This window comes from Neurospora crassa, linkage group VII, assembly GCF_000182925.2.
Source record: "Neurospora crassa OR74A linkage group VII, whole genome shotgun sequence".
NCBI classification, from domain to species: Eukaryota; Fungi; Ascomycota; class Sordariomycetes; order Sordariales; family Sordariaceae; genus Neurospora; species Neurospora crassa.
The window spans coordinates 1,343,504-1,362,186 of NC_026507.1; the positions used below are offsets into that span (position 1 = coordinate 1,343,504).

General features: G+C 50.1%; 5 protein-coding genes and 1 non-coding gene across 6 annotated transcripts; 4 read left to right on the forward strand and 2 right to left on the reverse strand.

Moving 5' to 3' along the window:
- Window positions 1–2,910: 2,910 nt before the first annotated feature.
- On the forward strand, window positions 2,911–4,556 carry NCU09726 (hypothetical protein; the record flags this gene model as incomplete). The annotated part of the gene is made up of 1 exon (XM_953872.2): window positions 2,911–4,556. The coding sequence occupies exon 1, from the start codon at window positions 3,099–3,101 to the stop codon at window positions 4,554–4,556; it is 1,458 nt and encodes a 485-aa protein (XP_958965.1). The 5' UTR covers window positions 2,911–3,098.
- Window positions 4,557–7,136: 2,580 nt separating this feature from the next.
- NCU09725 (hypothetical protein) lies at window positions 7,137–7,804 on the reverse strand (the record flags this gene model as incomplete). The annotated part of the gene is made up of 3 exons (XM_953871.3): window positions 7,137–7,488; window positions 7,557–7,578; window positions 7,777–7,804. The coding sequence occupies 3 exons, from the start codon at window positions 7,802–7,804 to the stop codon at window positions 7,137–7,139; spliced, it is 402 nt and encodes a 133-aa protein (XP_958964.3).
- Window positions 7,805–9,956: 2,152 nt separating this feature from the next.
- NCU09724 (hypothetical protein) lies at window positions 9,957–11,768 on the forward strand (the record flags this gene model as incomplete). Its single annotated transcript, XM_953870.1, has 4 exons — window positions 9,957–10,193; window positions 10,245–10,573; window positions 11,459–11,488; window positions 11,711–11,768. The coding sequence occupies 4 exons, from the start codon at window positions 9,957–9,959 to the stop codon at window positions 11,766–11,768; spliced, it is 654 nt and encodes a 217-aa protein (XP_958963.1).
- Window positions 11,769–13,003: 1,235 nt separating this feature from the next.
- On the reverse strand, window positions 13,004–13,076 carry NCU15337. The gene has a single exon. It is a non-coding gene; the product is annotated as a tRNA-Lys (tRNA).
- A 335-nt stretch (window positions 13,077–13,411) lies between these two features.
- On the forward strand, window positions 13,412–15,209 carry NCU09723 (hypothetical protein). The gene is made up of 2 exons (XM_953869.2): window positions 13,412–13,780; window positions 13,889–15,209. The coding sequence occupies exons 1-2, from the start codon at window positions 13,626–13,628 to the stop codon at window positions 14,145–14,147; spliced, it is 414 nt and encodes a 137-aa protein (XP_958962.1). The 5' UTR covers window positions 13,412–13,625; the 3' UTR covers window positions 14,148–15,209.
- A 757-nt stretch (window positions 15,210–15,966) lies between these two features.
- NCU09722 (hypothetical protein) lies at window positions 15,967–18,214 on the forward strand. The gene is made up of 2 exons (XM_953868.2): window positions 15,967–16,376; window positions 16,460–18,214. Exons 1-2 carry the CDS (start codon window positions 16,176–16,178, stop codon window positions 17,873–17,875), a joined length of 1,617 nt encoding a protein of 538 aa, XP_958961.1. The 5' UTR covers window positions 15,967–16,175; the 3' UTR covers window positions 17,876–18,214.
- The last annotated feature ends 469 nt before the right edge of the window (window positions 18,215–18,683 follow it).

An 18,683-nucleotide genomic window follows, 5' to 3' on the forward strand; every position in this document is an offset into this window, starting at 1 on the left:
TTCGTACAACGTAGGGAATCTCCCTTAAAAGTAGAACATTATATATAATATAATTGCATCTTCTTCAATGTTTATTAATATACGGGGACGCCCTCTTAGCCACTACAATACGGCGGGCTTCTTAAATTCGTATAGGGATTTAACATAACAAGCGATAAATATACGGGACTCGCTAGTAATAGCAGCGATATTTCTAATAATAGGCAGCTTTGTTATTCTACCTCTAAGGGATTTAAATTAACGTTAGGCATCGAAATATATACGGGCGCTATAGTAATTAGTAGGTATTACGCTTAACTTATTAAAATACTTATTAAAATCTATAGATATTATACTTAACGGTTAGTATAGTAACTACTCTATTAATCTATAAATATATAAACTACTTACTATTTTATAGCTTTATGCGGCAAATTACACGAATTGGGATACGGTTTAGTAGCGAGGCGGTTGCCGATTTTACAATATAAATAAGCGATTTTGCAGGGCGTTAATAGTCGAATCTGCATAGTACCAACCGGGCTTGTCCCAGATTAAAAAGTTGTCCTACAATTCCCCAACCCCCTACTTAACGAGTAGGGGGGTTAAAAGCCTTGGCGCCCAGAACCCCCCAAGTACGTACAGTCGCCTTCTTGGTGCCCGCTGTCGGGTGGGCAGTCGTGGCCGGCAACCCCTCCAAACTACCTACCTCCAAACCCCAGAATGTGGACGTACTCTCCCTCGTCCCTTTTCCGAGCTCGAATTAGCCGAATAAGTTCATCATCTGGTCTGGGTCGCCATGTCTTATTTGAGATGCTTTCAACAAAAGATCTAGGCCGGGGCCGGTCTGACTGAGACTGGGTCGTCCACAAATCAATGGACGAGCGCTGCAGCGGAGAGCTACAGCGGTCCGACCCAAGGGGAGGACACAACAAAGCTATTATCATTTACTCCAACCATTATTCCAACCAAAGATCCGAGATCCTAGGCCTGTAGACCACCTAGGTACTGTGGTACTACAGTAGACACATCAATGGGAGAATACATGCTACCGCGAAGCAGATGATCAATGATTTGCTGTTCCTTTGGGTGGCCTTGCACTGACAGCAATTCGGGAATTGGGGCCATCTGCAGACAAGCTTTGCCCGACGGATGGACGTAAGATACTGGTCTGCATAAGGGGACTACCAAGTGCTATTGGGTGTATAAAACCCAGGACACGGGGTACGGAGCCGAGTAGAACGATTAAGTACGTCCTAAGCTTCGGGTGCTAGACCTCAACAGGGAGAGCATTTATGACGGTTGGGGACCTTCCGTCCTCTAGGCGACTTTTCACTTCTTGTACCAGAGGCGAGATCAAGAGCAAGGAAGCGATTCGGGACGGACGAAATCACGAATATGTTCTTGACCGCTCGAAGGGCGTCTGACCGCTTCTGTGACCTGCTATAGAAGTATCGTCCTGTAAAATGGCTATACAAGTTTCTCGGATGCTTCTCTATCCTCATGCTTTACGGTGTATCTGTCTATCTCTTCACCAATATCTATAATCCCAGTCATTGGGGTCAGAAGCGACGCCCTTTCAAAATCCCAGGCTTTACCTGGGCCAATAGTGTCTGGTGGGTTGGTTCGAAATTTGCGAAACCTCAAGTCCAAAACGACGTTTTAAATCCAGACGAGGACTTGAGTTACCTCTTGACCTGACCATCGTCACGATACTTCGCTGTATACGTGCGACGCGCCCACATAGTATGCCCACCGCTCGCTTGGTTCTCAGTTCGCCATTTAGACCAACAGGGCCTGAGCTTCAGCTCGCTATCGGTAGCTTTCACGATCATCGAATCAGGGAGTAGGCGGTATGGAGTAGCGACGTGATGAAGATAGGGGGGTGTGGCCGTGGCTGCGGTTACGGTCGCACTTCTGTCCATGCTTGTGGCCGGTCTTGCGGTGGCAGGTGGAGCTTTTATAGGTACGGTCGGGGTTCGGCGTCACGGTTAGGATCGTGGTCGCTTTCGACCGGGCGACCAAGAGTATTAGCCGCATGTCTGAAGAGGTCAGATTTCCTTATAGCAGTGTCGGTTCGTCAAGGATTAAAGCAAGCACAAGCGCTGGAGAGAAAACAGGCCCTGGCCCCTCGCAGCAATGGGTTGGTGTTGGGTTGAGACGGCCCCGATGAGTAGCCAAGATACATCCGAGTTTGGAGATTTATCTAGGCGCAAGTGGACATGGTCGATACAAAATAATCGCCCGAGGCTTGGTTACCTCTACACAAGGTGATGCAGGGCAAGGAAGGTTAGGAAGGCTGTCACCAACCCACAGCCTTGCGTTTACATCATCTGCAGCAAACATTTCCGACTGCATCAAAGATTCCTGCCAAGAGGTACCGTAGAATTCCGGGGAATAGCTTTTGAACCTCCAGGGAAACCAGGCAGGATCTGTAAGCATACTGCCCGAATATGTACATTTTATGCCCGCAAAAGAGAATAGGGGAGAGACGTGTTGCCACCCTGAAGCACTGTAAATTCGATTCTTCCTGTACCCTACCTCTTCTACCTATCTTTTCCAAGGCACTGGAGAGTAGAGACATTCATCATCACCCTCTTCCATAGAAATCTTGGTGGGCATGAGGCATTTTGCAGTATGCTTACAGACCCTGCCTGATTTCCCTGGAAGTTGAAGAGCTCTCTCCCAAAACTTGAATTCTACGGATACTCGCCAGTGGGCCACTGTCACTACGAGTCCAGGCTGGGTGGAAGCTGGACCTCGGAATGGTGGAGTGTTTGACTTCTCTTGAGGCGTGCCTGCCTTCCCGCAGGTTTTCAATCCACTGGGACACTCCGTCCTCTGTTGACCGCTTTTGACAAGCAAGAGACACATAAATGACCCTTTGCTCCTTCCCTTTGACCTTTCCAAAGAGCACATCTGTCATGGATGCCTAATTTTCCGCCCTTCAATCGAAAAACTTTTCTCCCACTCCTCGTCGTCTCGTCGATTCCGTCGCACGGAATTGAAGTCGAGCTCCTTAACCCTCGTACTTCGAATCAACTCTTCTCATACTTCATGTCTTTCAATCTGTCTACTGTCTAACCCTTTTGCCCGTTCTGGGGCTTCAATCCCCTGAAATGGACAGCGCCGTCGAGATGCGCACCCACAAGATGACCACGCGGTCACTGGCCACCGCCCAAGAGCAGCAGCTCAGTTCCCGCAAGGCAAGATCCCGGCGAATCAATCAGCGCTCCCGGAAGAAGTTTCACCAGTTCTCCAACTTTCCGTACGAGATACGCCTCATGATTTGGGAAGAATTCCTCAATGATTACGAAGACAATCCATCCGTTGCTTGGACACTGATCTGGGGCATGGACGACCCGGACGACCATTCTGATCCCACAAACATTCGCTTGCGTCCGTACATCTTTATCCAGGAACACTGCCAAAACGACCGTCTGGTAGAGTACAACTCGAACCCCCTTCTGAGAGTCAGCAAGGAGGCACGCATTGCGGCCCTCCGCAATCAGCGCTATGTCAGTATCCGCGCCTGGGACCTCGACATGAACATCATCGTGCGACCGTCAATGGACTACTTTTACATCGATTCCATCACATGTCGCGCAATGTTCAGATTCCGTCTTCAAGACTTCACGGAGGAATATGGAAACCCAACAAGCTTTACCCTTGCAGAGGATATGAGCTTCGTCAAACATGCATTTATTCGAGATCTCGACTTCTTCGAGGTTGACAAGGATAAGGCATGCTTCCATATTCACAAGAATGCACCCGCAGCAACATGCACGTGGTGTGCTCTGGACAAACTCTTCAACAATTGTCTCGGCACCACGCAGACTATGGTCACTGTTCTCTACGACTATGAAGATTTCCTTGATGATACTATTGATTGGGAGGAAACACTTGACTTTGGCTCGCGGTTGTTTTCCGGCAGTCGTCTGTGGCCACTCTGGGCGCAATACAGCTATTTGTGTGGGGAGTTCATCACTGACGAAGACTGCACAATTGGATGGGAACTAGTCTGTGAGGAGCTTACTGGTCCAGATGCAGATCAAGCGCTTCAAGATCTTCCCTTTTCTGGATACTGGCATCATATCTGCAATGAGCCGGTTCCGCATGACACCAATCCTCACTTGATGTACATTAGAGTGCGTCCTCACCTGATGTACATCAGAGTGCGTCAGTCTCTTCGATCCGCGAAGACTCGCAAAGTTAGGCCTCGTCGACCTGTGAGAAGTATGCCGCATGGAAGATCGGTTCTTTTGGAGGACTCTGGCCTTGCTTTGAGACACCAGCCGCGCCGTGATACCATCGAGCTTCGGACTACATGTTTCGCAGAATGCGAGAACGGTGTACACGAATATTCGGCCAGAACAGGGGGTTCCCCCGCGGGTGGTGACGGCGTTGAGGGTGGTGATGACGACGAAGGTAGTGACGCTTGGCTGAACTGGCGTTTTGTTGAAGGAGGAATCCATTATGGCGAGACGAGCGATGAAGACGACGATGGGGACGATGACACTGATGCTGAGTCAAACCAGGAGGAGGATGATCAGTCTGAGGAACCGCTCGACGACTGACAAGAGCGATATCTTTGGTCAGCTCTCGCATTCTGACTTGTCGGCTGGCTGAAAAATCACAAAAACATGTCAGTATGTCTTTGATGTGTTAAGTTCGCTGTCTACTTTTCCTTGGTCTTGAACAAGTAGACTGATATGGCGGGTATTTACTGTTGCGTTCCGCATCATGTGCCCCGGGAAGAAATGTAGAAAGGGCAGGAGTTGTTCGAATTCTGGTCGTCATACTCGTCAATAACTGTGTTAGGTATATGCATTCAATACCTATTCATCTATTAGGGGGGAAGAGGTGCGAACAGATAAACTTATGTTGTGTTCATGTACGTTGAACGCTCTCAATTGTAAGACGAATGACTTCATTATTTCCCATGGCCCATACACACGTATCTCGCCGCTCTACATGTCAAGGACGAGATCGTGTAATAAGGTGAATCTTGTTTAGTTGGAAGGCCCTGGGACTTGTCAATCGCAGCAGGAACTGGTACCCACACAGGTGTGGTGTCCTGGTATCGCTGGCGCTAATCAAGGGGGCTGCCATCGGGCTACCTCTATGTTGATAAGGATTCAAGAAAATTTATCAACCCACAATGCAACAATAATTACAAGAAATGGCCTTTTGGTCTTGGATTGTTTGACCCCGATCGCGAACCGCAGACAACGAAACTGGCACCACACGCAGACGTACTCGCTCCCCAACTGCTACGAGAGACAACCCAACGACCAGTTTGTGGGGATGTCAATATGACCAACCAAATCTTTCGCTCTTTCTTTTATCCACTTTTTACTTATTGCCTGTGAACTATTCAAGAGCTTTGAGCACATCTTTCTGGTGTTTCACGACAAGGACTCTCTCGAGCGACGGACCCGCTTCCAAGCTCTCCAGCTCAATATTTCAATCACGAACGTCGCTATCAAGCGTATAAATCCGTCACCCTGCGTAAGAGATCGGGCTTGTACGTCAATCGAGGCTCCGCAGAGTGCGCCGTGACGCCCGCGAAGCTCCCCGATATAGTCATTGCGCGCCAGAACACCGAAGATCTACACATCGAGGAGAGACGTTAGAAACGTACGAGCCCCGAGGGTAAGCCGTCCGAGCCCATCGAGGGCATCTCGCACCGCGCCTCTTCGCGCATCACGATCGTCGCCAGTGGGATTGCCCTCGGTCACCAAAAGAATTAGCGAGAGCGCTCGGCCTTTTTCCTTCCGCAGTGGTCTCCTCGTAACAGCCCGTAATCGCTAGACCCAAGGCGAACCGAACCAATCAATCCCAACCCACGAAACGAAAGGCAATCACAACAAAGCTGTCGGATACCCAGACACGACGAGTCATGGTCTCGAGCACCCTGGAGGGCCGGTGTTTTGGTAGACCAAGAACTGTGATGCTGAGCGAGCCATTGACACATTTCAAAGGGCCCGGTCCGAATCAAGCAACTTGCACCCAAATGGCTATGGTCGGTTCTCAACCTTAAGAATTCCTAGGGGCAGACGAACGTGAAGAGAGGCTGATGAGGCCAAGAGCTGATACACACTGGTCAGTCACATTGTACGAGAAGTTTCTGGGCGTGTGTCTAAATTTTGACAATTCCCTCTAGCTTGAGTTAGCTGGATCTCTCCATTAAGACCGACACGCGTCATCATCCCCATCTTTCTCGGTCTATCTCCCACATTTTCTACCAAAACTCAAGAGTCGGTGCCGGAAGCATTAAGTATTCTTTCGTTCCTCATTTCACGTGTACTGACAGACGTAATGCTCCAGCCGATACCAGGAATCTAGGTATAGCCTTAAGTACGGACAATCGCTATTCATTCCTCTCCATGCACGCGCCGATACAAGGAAACTAGCGAAACAAACAAACCTCAACTTGAACCGACACCGCCTGCTTCTGCTTTGCGTCCGATTATTGCCAATGATCTCGTCCCCTGTCTGAATGATCCAAACACCGATGCCATCACCACCACCACCGCGTCGAAGTAAACATAGCAAACAAGAGAATATACACAAGCTGATACTAAACAAGGCACGGCCCGCCCAAGTCCAAGATTACCCACGAAGTTCACCACCACCACCACCACCACCACCACCAATACTACCACCTTGTATCTCGGCGGTTGTCGTTGTTGTTGTTGTCGTTGCTCTAAGGTTTTGCAGCGGCCCGGGAGCTTAGCGTCTGCTCCCAGTCTAAAGGTTATCTTGTTTCAACCGCGCAAAACTTCCCGTCCCCTACCCATATAACCGTTCATGACGGAATCAGTGGAAGACATCTTGGACCCTGTGTGACCAAAGGCGAAAGGCACAACAAGACCATGCAAATGAGGAAGAAAAACGCAACAATGTATTCATTCAACCAAAATTGAGAGCAATCCAAAACTTTTCCTTCAGTCTAATGTAAACTCCTTTCTCTTGTCTAATGCAAATCCCTTTTCCTCGTCTAATGCAAACCCCGCGTACCCTTTCCTGTGCCTGTTCCCAAATGGCTTTTCCAAAAACACCTTAACAATGCTCATCAAGAAGACCCCACCATTCTGCCCTGTCCCCCATCTTCTCCCTCCTTTCTCCTCCTCCACCCCCTTCCGTACCGCCCCCTACTCCTGCTCTCTTGGCACCCGGCACAAGAAGAACTGTGCTTCCCTCCTCTCCTTCCTCCTGACTTCCCTCCACTGGCGGCTGTCCAGCCTTCCCCAACCCCTGACCTCCTCCACAAATCGCACTTTCTTTGACCTTGTGCTGTTGCCGCTGGCGCCATCTGTGATGGTTGTGCCGTTGTTGGTGCCATTGTTGATAGCGGTGATGATGCTGCTGCCACTGGGGCTGCTGGTGCCACAAGTGCTGGCAAAGCTGCTGTTGGTGCCGCAGGTGCTGGCGATGCTATTGGTGCTGCTGCTGCCAATGCTGTTGGCGATGGCCGTGCTGCTGTCAAAGCCGCTGCTGCTGTCCCTGTTGCGAATGAAAGTTAGCGCGGGCCGATGAGAATGATGATGGAAGGAGGAGATGTTGATGCTTACCTTTGGATTAGGGTTGTCTTGCCTGCACTGTGACAAGGTACAAAAATAGTTCAAAAAGAAGGCGCATCATGCCGATGGTGTAAAGGATGGCGAAGTCGCCGACGAGAACAAGAGTGGAGAGCATTTTGATGGTTCTAGAAGCTGTCAAGTGCAATGTTGACAGTTTTGGTGATGAAAAATTGATCAGAATGTGGTTTCTGGTGATGGCGTTGAACCTTACGGAAGATGGTGATCACGGTGAACGACATGGTGGTGGTGAAAGTCTTGATTGATTGAAGAGGAGGAGAGAAAAAAGGAAGAAAGAGGACCGAGTCCGATTTATATACAGGGTAGCCAAATGTTGATTGTATCCACTGGTGCCAGAAGGATGTCAAGAACTGGTGACGGTTTCGACAGATGGAAACTAGAAAGCGTGGCTGCGAACAACTGTGTGTGTGTTGATGATGTAAAGGGGAAAGAGAAGAGGAACTGAGCGAAGTGGGCGAAGCCTACCGAAGACATCGAGGCTAGACTCAAGCACCGAAGTGAGGAGCATGGTAGGAAACGATGACCGAGCTAGAACAGATATTCTAGCAAGCTGCACATAGGCCTCTAGCATTGCATAGCACTCAGTAGTTTGTCTAGAGGTAGCATCCATCTTTGAAGATAATTTGATCACTGAGAGTTGAAGTGATCACCTTGCACCACGGCATCTTCCTACATCCATGCTCGCAACCGGAAAGATTCCCTCTATACATTGTGCTCTTGAGTTGTATCTATCTGAATTTACCTTGTACTACGGTGTCTTGGTCTTTGCAGGTGTCGGAAATGTCTCATTTGCACCTTGTCCTCTGTCTGGTACGTACAGCTTCAACAACTGGTTCACCTAGGTACACACCACCGCTGACGTCCTTTTTTTCACAGGTCCTCTCTGATGCCATATATAGATACTCCATCCCAATCGATGTTCAGACGAATGCACATGTGCTATGCAGCCCTTCCCGGCGCTAGTGCCGCGTAGTGCGTCGCAGCCGCCGGTGATCGCCACGAGGCATGTGAAAGGTGCAGTCTGCCTGTGCACCGGGTGGATAACTAAAAGCTGCAATAGATCCATTCCAGAGAGCTACTACACAAAGTCATCACAAAAGCCAGCCAGACAAAGCCAGCCAACTAAACCAACCGGAGATACCGCACCCAATCAACCCATCAAGACGGGAAGTATCCAAAGCACTACCAAGAACCTCGACCTTAGATCTGCCACCGGACATCCCCTCTTCCAGAACCAAAGCCAGCTTCCTTCGCTATATCAAGACTCGTTAGATGGGCATCGGATACCTTCGGGTGGTTAAGCCTAACCATTCGTATACCAGTCCTCAGTATACAGCAAAACCAATCACCTTTGGGAACCTGGCTTCCTGTGTGGCTCATTCTTCGTACACAGCACACAACATACAGCACACAGCACACAGCACGCGGTCTACCATAAAGTTGATAACACTGTACAATATGAGGATATAAGGCTGTGCCGAGTATTTGCTTGGGAAGGACATTTGGGGGGTGGACTTCCACTTCTTTTTTGGCGCATGCCCCCGGATGACAAGCCAAGAGTCTCGGGACAGGGGTGCAGCCACTCCACATTTAAGGCTGACCAATGGGATGTTATACACGATGCAAGCTTAATTTGACAACATGCCGTCTCTGAGCGTCTTTTAATACTTGACATCGAAAAAGTGGTGATGTTTTTCATTGTTGTTGCTCGACACGAATACCTCAACTCCCCTTCAAGCACTCACCAGCCACTATCTTCAAGGCCTACGCTGCTGTTAGGGCCGCCTGAATTACTACGTGTCGGGTGTTTTTCTGCACAATCTACAGGGGAAAGAACTGCTGTAGCCTGACCCGTCGGGCGCCTGACACTCCTCATTTTACACTTGATAGTTAGCTAGAAAGTCTCACTGTAACTCTTGACTTCCTCTCCAGTAGCTGATAGTTACAGGTACCTAGGTACACTCTAATGTGATGCCCCGTAGTCATGTTACCGCCGGCTCTTTAGGGACCTTGCTCACTATAACCTGACTTTGGTTCTGGGACAATACTGCCCTCAACACCTCCAAAGTCCTACCCCCCAGACGTTTAAGACATACCTTTTGACAGTATTACAGCGCCTTTTGGTAAGCCCACAACTTCCTTGGGTCAGAAGAAGCTTCTAGACACGTTTCCTCAGAAATCAGGCCTTGACATGTGAAACTTGATTACGTCAGGCAGCCTGGGTCCCGCTCCCTTAAATAGGTCGCGTCCCCTCGCACTTCTCTCTCTTCTCTTCTCTTTCCTCTTACAACAACAATCGTCTTTTGCACTTGCTGACAACCACGATTTTTTTTTGCTACACAACTGCACTCAACAACAACAACAACAACCAACATGACTTCCTCTTCCGCTGCTAAGTCTCCCCTTCCGCCCCTCTCTGGTTTTTCGATGTTCCTGATTCGACTAACCTTCCTTCTCTCTCTAGGTTTGATCGCAGCAATTGTCCACATCGACGTCGCGATCTGGGCCATCGCGGCGGAGATTGACAAGCTTTGCCGAGCAATTGCTGCCGATCTTGCCCACATACTAACAGCAGCGTCGAACTTTGGTGTGCCTGTCTCGGACGAGGAGGTGGACGGCAAAGGGACCTAGATGGGACCGGAGCCTAAGCCGATTCTGAAGGGGCAGCGCCCAAAGGGAGACAAAACCCCGAAGCGCAAGCAGGTGCACTTCGCCGAGGGGACCAAGCCCCCGAGCCCGGACAAGCGTCTGGAGGTGGTGAGTCGGGTCGCTGAGCCGAAGGCAGCAATGTCGGAAGCTCTCGATCAGTCTCGCCGCCTGCTGAACTCCGGTCGCACCCTCCATGCCCGGTTTCAAGCGTTCCGTCTCTCTGAGGCGAACAGGCGAGCCGAGCTGGAGAAAGCCGGGGGGAAGCCTCGGAAGTCTGGGGATCTGGGAAGGGTGCGCTCGGTCACATTCCGGGCCACTCGACCTGGGTCTCTGGAGCGTCGGTAAGTACACACTCTTCTCTCTCTGTTTGCTGACGTGACTTCTAGGTACCATCTTCTTATCATTCAGGTGTGTTTTTTTTTTCTTCTTTTGTCTTGTCTTGTTTTTTTCTGCTTTTGTTTTGTTCTTGGTCTGCTTCGAGTTTCGTTTCGTGTTTTGCTCTTGTTTTGCTCTTGGTCTGCTTCGAGTTTTGCTTCGTGTTTTGTTCTTGTTTTGCTTCGAGTTTCGCTTCGTGTCTTGCTCTGTTCTTGCTTTGTTTTCGGTTTTGCTTCTGCCTTTGGTTTCTGCTTTGGGTTGTTTGCTTTTGGCTTTTCTGGCGTTTGACCATAGAGGAGGATTGTTCTGCTCTTTGCTTTTGGTTTCTGCTTTTGGGTCTTTGCTTTTGGATTTTCTGGCGTTTGACTATAGAGGAGGAATGGCTGCTTTCTGCTTTTGATTTCTGCTTTTGATTTCTGCTTTTGATTTCTGCTTTTTGCTTTCTGCTTTTGGTTTCTGTTTTTGGTTTCTGTTTTTGGTTTCTGCTTTTGGTTTCTGCTTTTGGTTTCTGCTTTTGGGTTTGGGTTTTGCTTTGGGTACTTTGGGAATAGAGGAGTTCAAGTTTGTTGTAATTAGTTTGGCTTGACTTGGCACCAGCGGAGCGTCTCATCCAAGCCTCTGCCTGCTGGCTTCTGGTTGTTGGTTTCGCTTGGTTTCCCAACATCACCCTTCGGGGTCCCGAATGGGCAGTTAGGCGCTATTTCAGGTCTAGATAGTTAATGATACTTTTGTGCTGATCATGGTTACTGTTCTTTGCTTCTGATGTGCCTTTGACTTGTGCAGAGAATAAAAGAAAGGGAAAAAATGGCCTACTTGAGTCACCTGCTTACTACTGACCAACAAACTTGCAGCAACATCAACAACAACAAGAAGGAGTGTGGGTATGTGTTTGCATTCGTTGACTATCTAATACCACGATGGGCAATGTTGAGCTAACAACAGCTGACCAATCGCGTGTAATACTGAAGATACCATACATGAGGTCTTGTACATGCATGCAGCCAGTTTGGGAGGTCCCGACGGTGCATTCCACATGGCCTCAAGCAGCTGCTGTGTAGTGTGTGGCCTGGCACTGTAGATCTGGTGCTCTATTGCATGCACAGGGCCTACTTCTACTCCGGTCATGCCGCAGACCAAAACCGTTGCCCTGTGCGTCAATGAACTCCTCCTCGTCCTCCTCCTCCTCCTCCTTCTAATACTTCTGCACACCGGGTCATGTTTGTGTGGTGCGGATACCGATCGCGGGAGCTTATGATGAGGATATTGTAGTCTGGAATCAAGACGTAACGGTGACGATGGCGAATGGGTGACGAGGTAGGTGGTTGTTAAAGTTGCGCTTCGATGTTCAATCGGTGTGGGTATGGATTCGGACGTTGGAACTTGGGTCGTCGGTGTATGTCGTTAACGGGAGTTGGGGGAGGTTCTCAACGGTCGTGCATAGGTACGCATGGATGTAGGTAGCACTGGTCCTGAAACCCGGGTTAGTTCAATCCATCAAATGCCAGGGCGGACCGGACCGGACGGAACTGGATGCATATAACAGTTAGGCATGTCTCGTTGGTTCTGTCATCTTATTCCCTTTTCCCGTTAGCCTGATGTTCAAAGGGTGCGTGCTGTAATCTTGAGATGGATAATAGATGCTGTCAGGACGGAGCCACGCGCAGGTAAGCAGATCAGGCCCACTGTACACATAGGGCTGGCTGCATGTTGATAGGGATCGCCGATATTGCCTCCGAAACCTCGTGCGGGAGCTTCCCTGTAGCGGTATAGCAGAACCATAGCACATCAAATAGTGACTTGACATTGTCATCTGCAACCTCCGACAAAGGGGTATATGTTTGCGGTCGTCGATGTCGAGCGTAGGTAGAGGTAGATTGGGGTTCAGTCCGACGTTCGGTGCGACTCGGTTGGTTCGGTTAGCAAGGCTGTGATGCTGCAAATGTCTGTGACTGTCCAGTTTCGTCGAGATTGGTCGAGGTTCGGTGGCAAGAGAACGTGGAGTATGTCTTTCGATGCGTCAATGTGGTACCGTTATGGTTAGCCAAATAACCGTTGGTGGAATTCAAAAACTTGGGAAGGTTCACATTTATAGGAACTTAGCGTTCGTAGAAGCTTTATGGGATATGCGGGTTACTTGATGCGTACCTCTACAAGCACTCAATATTGGAATCGGATGGCCCGATTGACAAGGGTCAAACTGTCAGAGTGGAGCGGTAGGGCGGTACGTAGAAATCGAGAAATATCGGGTGTATTCGAGAACACTGAATGGAGGGTTGACAAGTCAGTGACAATGGACAAAACATAGGAAAATAAAGGCAACAAATCAAGAATTGGCATGTTCGACACTTGGGCAAAAAGTACAAAAAAGATGAATCGCATTTCGCCGCCGGGAATTGAGCCCGACGTGGGGGTCGAACCCACAACCTTGAGATTAAGAGTCTCACGCTCTACCGATTGAGCTAGCCGGGCGAGTACGATTTTGTTAATGCTACATTGACCAGGGTGCACTACCTATTAGCCACCAGTTGGCAACAGTCATAGTCCTTCAAGGAGATGAAGGAATGTCAATAAAAGTTGGCATGTGCACATCCGGATGTGGAAGGATAGCTCGAATTCGTCTATGACTTCCTTGCAGTGATGCTCGTTACTACGAGCAGTGTAGTGTACGAACGAGGGGATGCGACAAGCCAATTCCAAGCCCTGGAAGGCGCCGTCGCCGTAGATGTGGCGTGCGGGGAAATGCCCCTGGTGCCGTCCACGAATAAGCGACCGCCGATGATGTTCAAGGTGCACCTCGGCTTGGCTCGAGGAACGCCAGCGAACCATCATCGGTAGACTTACTGTACAAGGTGGCTCAGATGATGACGGCGATATCGCTGTACCGCTGCCCCGGTCGTCGGATGTGTCAAGCTCACATGGCACTACAAAACCGGACCCGAGAAACCAAATCGCGCCAAGGACTCTGATCAGTCCTTCACAACACTGCACTACGCCAGTAGCAGCAAGGAAACAGAAGACATGTCGAACATGGATACAACACAGCATGAACGAGAGCCAGCGCCGTCTTATCGCCAATCATTCGACACTCTGGCGCACATCCCCGCAGACCCAAACTCGTCGGAATTTAGGGCCAGCCGGATTGACAATTTCTGGATCAAGGTCTTCCCACCCACGTAAGGTTTCACTGCATCCAAATCCGCATGCCATCCATCACGGAGGATTGTGCGGGATTCAGACATCCTCCGAGTTCTACTGACTCCTCATATCTCGCCCTCACACAGGCCAAAATGCTACATTTGTCAAGACAAACCAGAAGCCGCGAATCTACTGTCGAGGCCGGGATGCGATCACAAGATTTGTGGTAAATGCCTGATCAAGATATTTGAGCGAGCCGTCAACGACAAGAAATGCATGCCGCCGAGCTTCTGCTCTCATGGTGAGGTGTCGCCCGACATGGCGCCGGGCTTGTTCGACGACGTGTTCTTGGCGCAATGGAACGAGAAGTACTTTGAGTATTTGGAACAGACTGTGTCGACATGACAGCCCATTTGGCGCTTCCACGATGGACAATCTGGACAGACCGAAAAGATGAAGATTTTCGAAAACTAGCAGGGTGGGCGACCCGATCGGGATTCTTGAAGGGATCAGCACGTTGGCTATAAATCAGCGAATAAACAGATGTGTCCGACACCGGCGAAATTACCGTCCTTGACCGAGCTATGGTCGGTAAATCACTCCATCCTTGGCAATACCTTCCAGAATAAAGCGCGGGATACACTGAAACATGGACACAGATGTTAACAGCATCTAACTCTAAGGACCCCTGGTTCAGGACCTCCGAATAGAGCGTCAGCCTCCAAGCACCAACGATTACCTCCAACGTGGATACAATGTCAACGCCATCACCGACAAAATGTACGCAGTAATAGAAACATATGGCTCAGGTCGTTCCGTTGCTTTTAGGGATACAAGCCTCAAGCTCCAACTGTCCCTCTTTGTTTCTTCACAACCCAAGTTCGTTATTATAATTTCCCGTCCAAGCTCTTCCTCGTTCTATGCAGGGCCAAGTTTTGACGTCTATCACCTCCCCCCCTTGTTCCATCAATAGTTCCTGTCTGGTCGGAGGCCGGGTCATCGCTAGGCCCTTTCAGCGCAGTGCATCTAGTTGTGCAATGCTCCGCGCACGTGTCCCTCGCAAACATCGATCGAGTCTTCCAAGAGCTAGTGTTTGAGCGGTTCTGTAGCGAAAACACGTTCATCTTTCACCTACCACATTGCCAATCCTGTTCAATTGAACCAATTTGGAGGACTTCAGTCGCTAACAATCTCAGTTACTCATCCTGTGAAGGAAACGCCGTGGAAGATGAGGATTTGGGCAATCTGGGAGAGGTAGGGATTGTGGATGGCGACGGAACTGTTTCAGAGGAATCTGGAAGGCATGGGAAGTATGGGAGTATGGCACCTGGGCAGGGGCTTGGGGTGGTCATGGGACTGGGAGATACTGACCCGAAGACGACTTGGCAGGAATGGGCATCCCAGTCGTCATCTGCGGGATAGAGCAGGAAGTAGTCAATGGCAGAGGTACCCTTGTTGAAGGGAGGGCATTCTTTGGGTGTGCCGATTCCAAACTTACTGTTGTTTCTTGAGAAATGACGAGATTGTCATGCATTCTGCAATGGACGGTGACACTCTGTGGTGGTGTGTTTTCGCTCAGCCATCCTCAACCATCTTTCAAGGCGGCGGTACCCTCATGGGGCTTCAGCTATCGATGTATGTATATGTAGCTCACTCAGCTCTGGGGAGCCTTCCACAGTCCTCCAAAACCGCTCGTCGGAACGATCCTCTGATCCCAAATACCTCGGTGGCTGCGTTCGACGCCGCTACCCTCGATGGTAACCCCAAAGGTGGAAGATTAAGAGAGACCTGGACAATTTGAACGAGCATAAGAACGTAGGAGCGCAATAAGCTGCAGCCAGCAAATACCAAGAGGTCCATACTAGAGACACGCTAGCATGCATATGGATCATCGACAAAGTTCGATTCGTGAGTGGGACAAAGGCGGCATAATAGAAGTAAGTAAATACAGGAAATGGAAGGACTAATCAAGTGTAAGGTTCAATAGTATCCAACGGGTAGCGTAACTGGGGCATGCTTCAGCCCAAAAAGGGGAACGGTGATGACTTCAACTTCCGAGTTGCAGTGCATGTCGCCGAGCACAGTATAGCAGCACTTACACACGGACCTTAGGCCTACCGGTTTAGGAGACCTCTCTCAAAACGCTTGGGCCAACCGCTTTTATCCAACATCAAAGACCCTTGTCTGATGCCATTGTCTGGGTCCACATCTAACCCACCGGCCCCATCTGTTCGCGTCTGTTCGATCGCAGACACGTTCACCAGGACGCGATTACCAACGTCATTCATCGCATTCTACCTGTCAAACTACTGAAGAGCTTTCCGAATCTCTGTATTCCGTCTTAAAGTATCCTCAACACCGAAATCCGAAATTCATTCTGATTGCGGCACCGAAAATACAACCTGAACTTGACCTGCATCTTGTCACATCACCATGCCTCCCCGCAAAATGGTCGCCGATGCGACAATCAAGACCGAGATCGCAGATGCCGTGCGCCGCATCTACCACGGTCCGCAAGAGCTAACCGTCAACGCTGTGCGCGAAGCTGTCGAAAAGAAGCTCAAACTTGGCGAAGGGTTTCTCAAAGATGGCGACTGGAAAGCAAAGAGCAAGCAGCTTGTCATGGACACTCTCGTAAGTAGTCATCTTGATGGCTCAATTGAACAGCACCGAGGAGAGACCATAATCAATTACTGACAGACGTGTACCTATCGTAGGCCAAGATAGAATCCAACGGGGCAGAACCAGACCAGGCTGCTCCAGCGAAACCAAACGCCAAGAAGCCGAAAAACAACGCCAAAGCCAAGGCACCTGCGAAGAAGCGCGCAAAGAAGGAGGCGACACCTTCCGAAGAGTCCGAGTCCGAGTTGAGCGATCCCGAGGATAGCGAAGAGGAGGAATTTGACGACGACGACGAATCCGAAGGGGAGCCGGCCAAGAAGCGCAAAGCCACAAAGGCAACGGGCAAGAAGAGGAAGGGGTCATCAGATGACAATGATGACGAAGAGGAAGCCGAGGAGAGCGAGTCCGAAAGACCTAAGAAGAGAGCGAAACCCGCCGCCAAGGCTACCAAGGACAAACCAACCAAGAAGACTGCCGCTGCGAAGAACAAGGTCGAAGCATCCGACGCAGAGTCCCTGCTTAGCGAAATCGACGAGGCTGGACTGGAGGATAAGGACGAGTCAAGTGAGCTATCGGATGCCATGGATGTCGAAACCCCCAAGGAGAAGGACACAAAAGACGAGGTGACAAAGGCAGAGAAGGAGACGAAACCGGCCTCAGACGACGAGAGCGAGCTTTCTGAAGTCATCGACGAACCTCCCAAACGGAAAGCTAAACCCAAAAAGGGCGCCGCTAAAGACTCTTCCGAAACCAAGCCCACCAACGCCCCGCCCGCGGACAAGGACGATGGCGAAAGTTCCATGTCTGAAGTCTTTGACGAGCCCCCGAAGCGTGGCGGCAAGGGGCGCGGAAAATCCAAGGAGGCCGCCAGCAGCAGCACCAGCAAAGGCCGCAAAGCCAAGTCCGTATCCGCCGACCTCTCTCCTGACGAAGCCCTGATCAAGCAGCTCCAGAGCCAATTACTCAAGTGCGGCATTCGCAAGATCTGGCCAATCGAGCTCAAGAAGTACGGTGATGACACCAAGGCGAAGATCAGGCATCTCAAGAACATGCTCACCGACATAGGCATGACCGGGCGGTTCTCCGAGTCCAAGGCCAAGGAAATCAAGATGCGCAGGGAACTGGAGGCGGAGCTAGATGCCGTGAAGGACGGAGAGAAGAGCTGGGGACTGGGTGATGGCGGGAGGCCCAGGAGGAGGGCGGCGGCTAAGGTGAAGAGTCTGAAGCTTGAAAGTGACTCTGAAGATCAAGAGGAAGAGGACGAAAGTGGGGATGGAGCGGACAAGAAGGAAAAGAAGGAAAAGAAGAAGAAGAAGAAGAAGGCCGAAAAGGAGGGTAGCGGTGATGAAGATGGAGACGATGATGATGATGAAGTTGAAGAGGACGACGAAGATGACGATGACGAGGACGAGGACGACTCAGAAGATGCGGAGCCAAAGGCAAGGGTGAGAGGCCCAGCCAAGCACAGGGCGGATTTCGCTTTCTTGGGCTCTGAGAGCGAGTCTGATTAAGTCACGGTGATTGATATGGAGCAAGCAAGACCCAGTGTCTTGGATCACCACTACTTCTTCATGGTTATGTTATGGGCGTGTACGATTCAACGAGATGTTTTATACCCTTTTGGTTTTGTATGACTATTTATCAAGGTACGCAATGGGCGGAGAATATGGCACATTGGAGGCAGGTTCTCAGTTTCGGAATTACTTTGTGGCGTTCATTCTTTGAGCTATCAAGCTGAAGACTGCGACGGAGCTTAGGAACAGGACGGCGTTGTAGAACTAGTAGTATCATGTTAGGTGGTCTTGGGGTTAAACAGCAGCACCGGAATATGACGTACTGCTTTTCTGGACACGTCTCTTTCTTCACTGTCCGTCCTGGCCTCGATGAAGAGGCGACGCAAGTTGGGAAAGTTGGCCTGTTGTGATTCAAGGTTCTCAGTCTTAGCAACATGTTTAGGGGATCTCAACAATGAGGGTTAGTCTTGTGGACAATTACCATTGTTTCGCCTCTGCCAGTTGACACTTGAGACGTTGATGCTGGTGATAGGTCGTACTTTTGAAGATATGGGAAGGTGATTTAAGTCCTAGTAAAAAAGGGAGGATGTGTCTAAGCTGCAATATCGCCGAATAATCAGTCGCTTCTCCAGTGTACTGGGAGTGGATGGTCCTCCGTCGTCACGGCCAAGCACAACCATCATCATCGTCCTCGTCGCCAAGTGCCAAGCCACAGCTGCCAGATGGGATCGAATGCCCCAAAGACGGCACTGTGGCTGAAGCTCTCCTTTACGGCGGGGCACCTCGCTAGCAATGAAGGACCCTG

Excerpts from the sequence above, each read along its gene's own strand:
- NCU09723 (XM_953869.2), top strand. The coding sequence starts at position 13,626 with ATGTCGAACATGGATACAACACAGCATGAACGAGAGCCAGCGCCGTCT. Across the intron at positions 13,781-13,888 it reads ATCAAGGTCTTCCCACCCAC|GCCAAAATGCTACATTTGTC; the intron begins GTAAGGTTTCAC and ends GCCCTCACACAG.
- NCU09722 (XM_953868.2), top strand. The coding sequence starts at position 16,176 with ATGCCTCCCCGCAAAATGGTCGCCGATGCGACAATCAAGACCGAGATC. Across the intron at positions 16,377-16,459 it reads AGCTTGTCATGGACACTCTC|GCCAAGATAGAATCCAACGG; the intron begins GTAAGTAGTCAT and ends TACCTATCGTAG.